Here is a 10,698-nt window from a genome sequence, read left to right as displayed (position 1 = left end):
TAGCTCCCCATTTGCAGGGATGACTGCAGGAGCTCCCAGGGCACAGAGTGAAGCCCAAAGGTTTATGCTCTATTCTTACCAGTCTGCTGGAGGCCTGGATGAACTCACTGAAGATGTGCATCCCCATATTCCATGCTGAACAACCCTGGACATTGGAGCTGAACTCTTCACCTGCCAGGGGGAGATTGCAGTCATTGTCCCTCCTGTTTGAAAGCCAAAGGGAAGCTGGAGAGATGACAAGGACACAGAAGAACCCTTCATACTGGGGACACTGCTGTGCTTTATACCCAGGCCATAAATGGACACAGTAGAGCTCAGGGACCTGCTCTCTCTGCTCTGCAAGCTCCCCTGGTTTTTAGGAGCTTGTAACCCACAGGCCTGACAATGCACTGACTCTTTCCCAGGTGCTCCCAGCCACTGCCCATTCTGGCAGCACTTCTTGGCATTATTATTATTGGAATAATAATAATGCACCTCTCAGCATTAACTCTTCTAGGAAGAGGAAGAAGCAGGGAAATGTTTGTCTTGGTGAGACCCTCAACCAGCAGCCCACTTGAGCTGCCTTTCTGGATTCAGCCCTTGGGGAGTTTTCTGCATGTGCCACCTCTTCATAAATCATCTTCCTTTGCCCCCTGCGACTCATTTGCTGAAAAAGAGAAAAAGAGGTGTGCATTGAAGCAAAGCTCAAATTCCAGAAGGAATTTGTTGAAGTGTCTGGATTTTACAAACAGGCGGTACAGAAACCTGGTGACTTCAGATGAAGCAATGGAGTCCCAGAGTGACCCCACCTTTACAGACACAACTGTGCTACAGGGACTGGATGTTACGATAATACAGTAAGCAAAAGGAACAGGATGGGTGCAAGTAGCTCATTTGTGCCTGCTCATTACTGAGCTGAGAGTGTTCTCTCTTCTTTGTTGTGATGTGTAATTGCCGAGTTAGAGCACTAGCTCTGCAGCAGGGTGTCAGCTTGGCTGGGTGATGTACCCTTTGTACCATGTTTTGGATGTACCCCCATTACTTTTAACCAGCATCTGCTTTCAGCCTGGCCACCCAACCCCCTGACGTATCCCATGTTACTGAGCACCACAATGGATCAGGGCTCTGGATACATCTAGGGGCTGCCGTGGGCTCAGCTGCATTCCCACAGCTCAGGTGGGTGAGCAGGAATGACACTGAACCTGATTGTTGCAAATATGAGCCATGGGGAGCACACAATACAAGAAGTGCCAGCTCTGCTCTCCATACCAAGTCTGCTGTTGCGCTGGGAATCTGGGTTACCTGGAGGTGGGAACATACAGGCGACTATGTACCCTGCCTGAGAGACCTGGTGTCAGCCAGGGACTATTCACAATGTGCTGTGTTCTGTCAACTGCAGTGCAGGCCTGCCTTTCTGAAAATCTGGGGGCTGTCCTCCAAGACTGTGCTATTTCTTCTGAAGAACATGATTTTATCACTCCTGCTGGCTGGCTGCTGAACCTAAGCATTCATTTTATGAAGTTTGCACCCAAGGAACTTGAATCCAAGAGATGGGAAATAAAGCAGTAAGTTCAGAGACATTTCTCTGCTGTGTACCTACACACAACACTCCAGATGACTTAGGTGCCCTCCCATAGGTAGTCAGGCCTGCCAGGGTTGTTCTGGTGGTTCTGATAACACCCAGTTTTGGACAGTGTAGGTGCCTGTTGCAAATGCATTACCCTCTTGTGTTATAAATTACAGAATAATTGAGGTGGATACAGATAGATTGCTAAAGGATCCTCTCCTTGCTTTGACAGATACTTTCCCAACAGAGATGAAGACAGAGAGCTCACTTCAGGTGTCCATTTACAGACATCTGCAGCTTGCTGGGCACCCAAAACAATTAGAAGGGACTGGCAGATAAGAAAAAGGACTTCCAGAAAACTCAGACCATTCCAGGGCAGCAGTCTGAGGCTTGCTGCAGTATCCCACAGAACCTATATTGACACTGGCCTGTTACTAGATGAGTTCAACACCTCAGTCCCAGCCATGTTCTCTTCTCCACGGCAGGATTTTTCAGCCCCTTTGTCACTGGGGAAGCTGGAACAAACTAGCTTAAGCAGGAACAGTTCTAGGTCAACTCTAAATGCTTGTGCAACTAATGTCAGGAAGAAGAATTCAGATCTTCTTAAAAGGTGAAATAAAACAAGCGTATCAAAATCTTATGTAATATCTCACCAACTGACAAAAAGAAAACCAACACCCAACAACCCACTTAAAAGGGGTTAATTTTTCCTCAATGCAAAGATAAGACTCAGTCACAGAGGAATATTCCTTTTTTTTTCCCTGAGCTATGAATGCTCTGTGCAGAATGCTATGCTGCTTCTGTAAATGTTTAGGGTTTAGAAAATGGAGTGACTGCTAAATGACCAGCTAGAAAATCATAAAGCTAAGACAGAACCCATTGCAACCCTGTGCATGGCAATGAATGCCACAGTCTCACCTATGAGGCATCTGCCCATAGAATAGTTTTTACAACACGGCGTGCTGCAGAGTCTCTTTTAGCAAACATAGGTGGGTTCAATGATCAGGAAAAAAGCAAGTTAACTTTGCCAATTCCATGAGATCGTGTATCAATGACACTAATAACACAGATGAAAAGAAAGAGCTCCTAACAGAACGTTTATGCATACAAATTGGCAATAAAAAGTCGTTCCTACACTTGCGAGAACACGGAATAAAATGTGGTTTAAAAGAAAATAAATGCTGCCGCCTAGGGAGCAAGATGGGAATTCACAAGTTCAAACCCTTTGGTTTACCTGCCACCGGATTCAGACCATGGCTCCCCCAGTTAGACCTCTCCCTAATGATCTTGCTCATGGCTCTGTGCCACCCAGGACAAACGGAGGGGCTGTATACGAGTACAGGCTAACACTACACTGATACCAAAGAGGAAGAGAGAAGTCTGTCCTCTGTAACCATTAATAGCCAACACCTTTGGATAGATGTTCTCCTATAGACAAAGGTTTTCAACAGCTAGCAATATATTTTGAGCCTTAAATGTTCAGTGGAAACATGATGGGTTTGCTATGTTTTTATCAAACCCAAGAGAACTTGAGGATCCCCAGTCCTGAAAGACTGCCAGCAGTTCATAGAGAGATGCTTTCCTCCTTCAAATCAAAGTGTGTTACCACCTCTGCAAACCCTCAAAAGAGTGCCTGAAGCAAAGAGGCTGAGCACTCCCAAACTACCCACAGCTAAGCTGGGAGCTGGATCCCAGCTGCCCCAGCTCCCCCCTGCAGTCTCTGCTGAGCAGCGGTGAGTGCAGGCCAGGGAACATCTTGTTTAGGTACATTTTCTGGACAGATTTCTTTTATATTTCCATGTGTGGGAGAGTCAGGAATTTAATCAATTGAGGAAGTACTTATTATAAAGAACTGTTTAAAATATTACAAGAGAGAGCAAAAGGGAAGTTGGGCAACATAGCCACAGCAGTTGTAACAAATTTCAGCATTGTTCCACCCAAAAAACAGTTTGCATGGAAGGCGAGTAACAGTAACGTACATGAAACCAGAAGTCAGGTTGAAAGAGGCTTACAAAACCAAGCCGATTCTGGGCAAGTCCTGCTTTTGGTGATTTTATTTATTATTGTAAGAAGAGCAATGTAAAAGGTTTAAAAGAGAAATAACCTCAAGAGAAAAGAAATACTTCTACCTTGGCTTAGTGAAAAAGTTAATGCCACCGGCCCCAAGGAGCCCTGGGTACCGTTACTTGGAGGGTTGTTAGACCCAGTGCAATGCGGCCATAGCAGCATTGCTTGCTATGGCTATAGCTTGGGTGCTTCGGCAGGCTCTGAGCCTGCCTGATCACCTTTCCCTCCAAGCAGCACACCTCCAGAATCCAGTGACTCTGCTGAATGAGAGGTATCTTGTTTGTGGTAAGACTAGAAAGAAGTAGGGTCTGTGACATTCACCTGCATTTCTTCAAAAATCTCGCTGTCAATATTTATCTGTGGGAATTGCCTGAATTTTTTAATGTATAGAAAATGAACTAAAAATGCTGGGGCAGATTTGGTGAGTAATTACACACGGTACTGAATTCACCACTTTTCTAATATGCATAAAACCAGAAAGATTTTAAAGCCAGCTCTAAAGTTTATCTTAAGCATTCATATGCTAGGAACAGTGTGATTAGAATTGTCCTACATACTATTTTTTTATTTGCATTTGTTTCATTAAGTGGTGTTTACAAAACCAGATATTTTTTCCTGAGTTTCGAAAGAAAGTAAAAAGCAAGGCAATGCACACGTTTGTCAAATACTGAAAATATTTCTACAACTGGAGTTGTTAAAGTTTCCTTGTAAGCACAACTAGTCATCAACATAGAAATAAAAGAAACAACTTATCGTTTCCATCCAGTTGTTAACTCATAGCATAGTACACAACTGCTGTGGCATCTGTTGCGATTTGAAAAGGCGAAGATTTCCACATCTGGATGTGTAAACAATAGCTGGGAGCACACAGCAACTTTCTCAAATGGATTTGCCACCAATAGAGAAATTGATTTTCTATCCACAACTGATACCTTGTTAGGAGGCACTGGTCATCTTTCTTTTCCATCCTCATCTTCATGTCTTCACGTGACTGCTTTACCCTAAGCTTCCAGCCCTCCAGTTGTGCCACACAGGACATCTCTCTATCAATGATTAGTCTTTGCATGAAGGAAATGAAAGCAGCCATGTGCTGGAACATAAGGGTAGCTTCAGCCCCTTAGAGAAACTAGAAAACTAAAGCACTGTTTTTTTTCAAACCCAAAGTCACTGACCTGTGAATGTTCATCAGCTATGAAGTGTGTTGTACATCTCTGCCTGAGCTGCTGCTGCCCAGCAAAGCCTGACAAAGCCATTTGTCTGTGGTCAGGGCTACAGCAGGTGCCATTTGGCTTCAATCAAAGGTAGAAGCCATCTGTGTATTACATGGTAAGACAACACAAATAAAATTCATTTCAAGCAACATGCAGAAAACACATGTCTAGCAGAACAGAAGGGAACAAACATGAGAAAGGCTACGTGCCCATGTGCACAAGTGCTAGGAAAGAACCAAACCCCAGTGCTTGCACACCCGCCCTGGAGGAGGGCACACCAGACCTGCTCTGGGGTACACCCTTTTACATGAGTCTTGACTTTTCAGGTTTTGCTTTAATGTTTGCCATGGGAAGTAGCTCTTGGATGCCAGCCCCGGGGTGGTGACACCAGTGCCCCAGGGAGCAGAGCTCAGAGGGTTGTGGGCCCCATGGCAGCCTGTGTCCCCTGCCAATGCCCCTTGCGCTCTGAATCAGCCCTTACTTGTGGCAGAAGGTGCCCTGATCACTGCCCTCTGCCAGTAGGGAGCCCTGGGCAGAGGCTGCTGTCTCCAGTTTGCTAGCCACCACATGAAACCCCTCCAGTGGCTTCCCTGGGGTTGCTGGCACCTGAGGGCTCAGACCCTCCCGGAAGCAAAGAGCAGCTGTTGCTGCCAGCACTGCCCGTGACAGAGGTGCTGGGACCTCCTTGCTCCCAGATGGTGCTGTGGGAATGGCACTGGGTATCCGTCCGTTTCCCTCTCCAAACAACTGAGCTGCTGGTATACAGCCAGCACATCTCTTTCTTACCCTATGGTCTGCCTTGCATGGGAAAATAAATCGGGCTTCAGGTTACTAGTGTACTATGGCTATGTTTATCAAAATTGGTTTTAATACAGTAACAGTGCTTTTAACAGGTAAGATTATTTATTAAGACAGGCTACACGGAAGGTACATTTAAAGCATTGTTTCCTCAAAGCACTGAGGACTGTGTCTTCATTTTTTTGAAGAGTGACCACCTGCCAGATCAGCATTTTCCTTTCTTGGAAATTTGGACATCCTTTTTATTTTCTCTGCAAGTAGAAGAAAAACATTTTAGAAGAGAAGGACGACACTTGAATGTACACAGACATTTTATAGAGCAAATCTCTTATGTTTTTCTATGTGTTCAATTAAATGCAATGATGCATTTAATTGCATCACGTATGGCAAACCACCACAAAGTAACCAAATTGCAATGATCTATGTGTCACACACACAGAGTGAGTAACTTACCAGAAACAGACTCACTTCAGACTTTGCTACCTGTAAAAACCTGATAAAGCCATCTGCAAATCAGAAGGTTCAAACCACAAGACAAATCTCACCATGAGGAGTAAGGTGTCTGTTACAAAGCACTAAAGCAAGTCAAAATTCCCAGTCCCTGAAGTAGGAACCAGTTCTAATGCTTGCAAGTTTTCCCCCTGGAATCCCAGGCTTCACTAAAGTTTGAATGTGTGTTTCTCTGAATGCTGGAGTCTTTAAGGAAATTTTAGCCAAGCTTTCTTTGGTTTTAGTTAGATTTTGTTTATTTTTGAAGTTCTGTACAAGATATTTTGGGGTGCTCCATTTGCAAATCTCAGTTTACCAGGCAAGTGCAGATACAAAAAGAAAGTGATAGAATGCGAACTGCCCTAGATCTCCGGTTCACTTCCCTATCTTAATAGAATCAAGCTGTTTTATTCCTCATGAAATTCAAGAGGCTTATGGTTACCCAGAAGCTGTACTAATAGTTGTATCAGGAATATTTTTACCAGAAAGCAGTGAATTAGGAATATGAAAGGAAAAACCAAGCCCAGTGGATGTAAAACACACGTAAAAATGTCAGGAAAAGTCTTGTCTGAAGGACAGCCCTTGCACTAAACCCTGCAGAGGTTCAGAGCTCAAGCTGCTGTGTCTGTTTCCAAAGAGCTTGTGGTGCTGCCAGGCTAGGCTTAAATTAAGGTCAGTTGTTCTCACTGCTACTGAACACTGAGTATGGAAGAGACCTGGGATTTGCAATTGAGCACTTCAGGATGGATTATATCTAAGCTTCAAAAAAAAAACCAACCCAAAAGGCAGAGAGGAAGACCAGCTTTGGTCTATACAGGCTGCACGGAGAACCAGGATGGGCAAGGTTTGTGCTGCACCTTTGCTTCAGGTGTCTCATCACAGATCAGCCACAGTGACCTCTCCTGCAGTACTCTGGATGTGTGTGGGACTCTCCACGTGCCCAAATGGTCTTGCAAGGCTAACAGAGCCCATAAACAGTCCTCTCTTGGTCATCATTGAATGATGGCCACAATGCCTTCTAAAAAGTCCTTTAATTGGTTTAAACATGGCTGGAAGTGACCTGCAAGTTGACTGTTGAGAATCACTCAAGTTTATCTAGAAATGACTGTGTTGTTATTCACTATCTGCCCCTACATCTGTTCCTGCATCACCACATGACACTATTTATCTCAGCAATTACTGGTTATACAGCTTGTTTAGAAGGGCAGCAAGATCTCTTTGCTCTCCCCTCCTAAGGAGTGCGATGGAATGTACCTTAGAATCCCTGAAGTGAAATGACCATTGCTTATAACTATGAACACTCTTTCAAAGTTGCATTTTTAAAAATTTTTTAAAAGAATTATTGAATTATTAAAGAATAAAATACCCTCTATCAAATAACAGGTGAGATTTTTCTTCATATTTAGACAATTTGAGTGGCAAAGTAGTATTTTCTCCTAACATTTGACATGTGAAAGGAAGTACAGGAGATTGGAACATAAAACATTTTTGTAGTAAAAGCTGCCTTTTGGGTGGGATCTTCCATGGGTTTCGGTGGAGGGTGTGGATAGTCCAGCCTTACATTTAATGGTTCATGCAGTGGCACTGTATGAACACTACAGACAAACACCCTCTGAAATGCTTCTCCTTAGGAACTACAGAATTGAATGTTGAGTACTCCCAGCTAACTGAATCCAATATAAGCCATTTGCAAGTATCAGGATAAAAGCTCTTGCGAGGGATCAGCAGTTGAGGGGACACGGCTAATGTCAGTAATCTACCAGTTAACTGGCTGTCAGGTGGATAATGTGAGCATGCGGCTCACATAGAGGGAAGGGAAGGTTACGTTAGGCTAGGTTAGGGTGTCAATTAGGTGGCTACCTGTTTGAAAGGCAGAGCACACACTCATTTGAGTAGGTTTCTCCATCGGTCCCACAAACAGGATTGTAGTGCCTTGGGCATCCAATCACGCCGTGCTTTTCGCAGTCAGGCTAGGGATGACAGGTACGTAAGGAGATTAAGACACACCATTTGAAACAGGTCACCCATCCGCGTCTGAAAAACACCGGCACTTCACGGGAGGCAGCGGGACGCACGGGCGGCGAGGAACCGTCCCGAGCGGCACCGCAGGCGGGGCTGATAGGAAGGAGATGGGGCTCTTCAGGGCAAGCGGGTGCCGGCTTCCCGGTCCTAGCCCGGGGCTCTGGGTAAGGACCGCCCTGCCCTGGCGGCCCAGGGGGAGGCGGGTGGGATCGCCCTTCCTGGGGACGGCACTCACCGGGACGCTGGCGACGGCGCCGGGACACGACAGGAGCCCTGCGGAGAGGGAGAACGGCGTTAACGGCTTCTGCTCCCGCCCGCATCACCCCCGACCTCCCCCGGGGCCAGCCGGTGTCCGCCACCGGTCCCGTCCCGACCGGCCTGTGCCCAGCACCGTCCTGCGCCGGTTCTCCACCCTGCCCCGATGGCTGATACCCGCTTAGGCACCGTTGCTGCGCCCCCAAACCGGTTGGTGCCCGGTACCGGGCCAAGTTTCCCCTTCCCTTGGACGGGGCACAGAACAAGCCCGCTTCCCCAGCACCGGCTCCCCCCCGGCAGCCCCCGCCCGGCGCCGTGCGCCCTGTACCGGCGAGGAGGGCGGGCAGCAGCACCAGGAGCGGCACCGGCACCTCCATGGCCGCGGACGGACTAACGGCACTGGGCGGCGCCGTGGGGAGCAACGGCCGCGGCGGAGCGCGGGGGCAGCGCGGGAGCATCAGGCCCTGGGGCTGAGGGGCCACGAGGGGCTGAGGGTGGAGAGCGGGTACTGTGGGGCTGGGGTGGGCCGTGGTCCCACCGGTGGGCCTGTGGAGGGCGCAGGCGCCAACAGGGCGGTGGAGAAGGGATAAGGACCCTCTGTTTTGGTTTGGGGATGCGGGATTAAGGTGCTCGAATGCTGTCCTCCGCAAGAGGTCTGTGCCTGCCCTGCTAGTGGGTCCCCATGGGGTCACTTGTCCCTGTCATTTCCATGGGGGACCCCCAAAATAACCAGTAGTCAGCAACTAATCAAGCTCTGCTGCTGCGATGAACAGAGAGAGCAGCACAGAAACCTTGCTGGGACCACGCTCACTGCGTGAAAAGTTTGGGATTCCAGCATTCCCTAGGCTTCCTTGGTTGACTTCACCTCATTAGAACTGAGTGCTGATTGCAGGGTGTCACGGGCAACATGGGGAAGTTGGATATACTTGTGCAGTGCCATGTAGCTGTTAAGGTCATAAGCCCTGTCTTGTAAAGTGGCATGGGATGGCTTGTGCTGAGCTTTGAGAGTCTTCTGTCAAGAAGAAGAGAAAGTTGATACAGCCCCAGTAACAATGCCGACCGGCCTTCATCCAGAGTCATGGGAATCCAGGCCAGTGGGGGCTGGAAGGGCTCAGCATGCTGTCCTGCTGGCATGGCTGGGTGTCTCGGTTGCACTGCTCTTCCAAGAGCATCTCATCTGTTAGTCCCTTATAAGAGTGGTTAGCTTTGTACAGAGACTGGTTTTGGAATTGTTTTCATGCAGTTTCCTAAAATCTAGAGTATGGGTTTCTTGTAAAATAGCTTATACTTGTATATGTGGGCTGGGGTTTGGACCCATCAGGTGTTTTGATATATATATACGTCCTGTATGGGTATATGTGCAGGCATCACACATCCTTCTCACCTCTGTGTCAGCCTCCAAATCGTCACAGAATCACAGAACGGTTTGAGTTGGAAGGGACCTCACAGATCATCCAGTTTCAACTCCCCTGCCATGGGCAGGGACAACTTCCGCTAGACCAGGTTGGTCAAAGTCCCATCCAATCTGGCATGTACTTCTCCTGTGTGTTTCTGAGTGTGCCCTGCCTGCACGACCTCATAGGGAGGTTATTGTATTATATGCTGAATATGTGCTTATTCCTGCAGGTAACCTCTGCAAATGGATTGCAGTGCTAGATTCCCATTCAGAGCACACCTCTGAAATTGCTACCCATCACAAGAGATGTTTCAAGCAAAAGCGTTTGGCTTGGCTGTTTTAAGCAAGATGCCCAGTCAGAATGTTTTGTGGCTGGTGAAGCACGCAGAGAGGTATTTCTCTCTGCTTGATCTCCCTCTCTAGCTTTGCCTATTAAGGGCACTTTTCTGTTTCCTTGTTATTGGTGGGGAGCATGATCGGTTTGCCATCCTTGGGAGACCTTTATCTCCGAGGGAGTTTTCCAAGCAGGAAGAAGCATCTGAGGTTAAATACTGGAGAATTAGATGGGTGGGTTTCCTTGCTTCTTGAAGGTGTGATGTTCAAAGGAAAAGGTGCCAGCTGAAGGTTAGGAAAGCAAAACCAAGAGTAGGAGTTATCTCTTAAGTTGTTTGTTTAAGTTCATTTTACTAAACAGCTAAGTGCAAAGCTCTTGCTTAAAGCGGTGTTTGCACGTCAAAAAACCCCAACCACAACAAGCCAAGGAAAAGCTCAATGCCCCAGCTGTTGATAGCCCAGACAAGCTTTCTCCTGAGCAACCCCAACACAACAAGCACAAGATGGATGTGAACTGTCACCATGTCACCTGAGAGAATGGCTGCCTCCCTAATAAAACATTCTCCACACTGATGAATTTT

General features: G+C 47.1%; 1 protein-coding gene across 1 annotated transcript; it reads right to left on the bottom strand.

The window, feature by feature from the left end:
* Nucleotides 1-5,708: 5,708 nt before the first annotated feature.
* SPINK2 (serine peptidase inhibitor Kazal type 2) lies at nt 5,709-8,847 on the bottom strand. The gene is made up of 4 exons (XM_061465397.1): nt 8,717-8,847; nt 8,369-8,406; nt 7,972-8,081; nt 5,709-5,873 (listed from the first exon to the last, which is right to left on the bottom strand). Exons 1-4 carry the CDS (start codon nt 8,844-8,846, stop codon nt 5,828-5,830), a joined length of 324 nt encoding a protein of 107 aa, XP_061321381.1. The 5' UTR covers nt 8,847; the 3' UTR covers nt 5,709-5,827.
* Between the last annotated feature and the right edge of the window lie 1,851 nt (nt 8,848-10,698).

Source organism: Pezoporus flaviventris, unplaced genomic scaffold (genome assembly GCF_033815535.1).
Source record: "Pezoporus flaviventris isolate CSIRO_AGI_PZ_B2104156 unplaced genomic scaffold, CSIRO_AGI_Pfla_v1 ptg000002l, whole genome shotgun sequence".
Classification (NCBI taxonomy): Eukaryota; Metazoa; Chordata; class Aves; order Psittaciformes; family Psittacidae; genus Pezoporus; species Pezoporus flaviventris.
Note: the sequence above shows the minus strand (reverse complement) of the source record. Positions and strands in the feature narration are given on the sequence as shown.

What these genes read in the sequence shown, in the direction of transcription:
- SPINK2 (XM_061465397.1), bottom strand. Translation starts at nt 8,846, where the DNA reads ATGCTCCCGCGCTGCCCCCGCGCTCCGCCGCGGCCGTTGCTCCCCACG. An exon ending in GCTGCCCGCCCTCCTCGCCG is followed by an intron (nt 8,407 to 8,716) that starts GTACAGGGCGCA and finishes CCCTCTCCGCAG; the next exon opens with GGCTCCTGTCGTGTCCCGGC. An exon ending in GTGCTCTGCCTTTCAAACAG is followed by an intron (nt 5,874 to 7,971) that starts GTAGCCACCTAA and finishes TTCTACTTGCAG; the next exon opens with AGAAAATAAAAAGGATGTCC.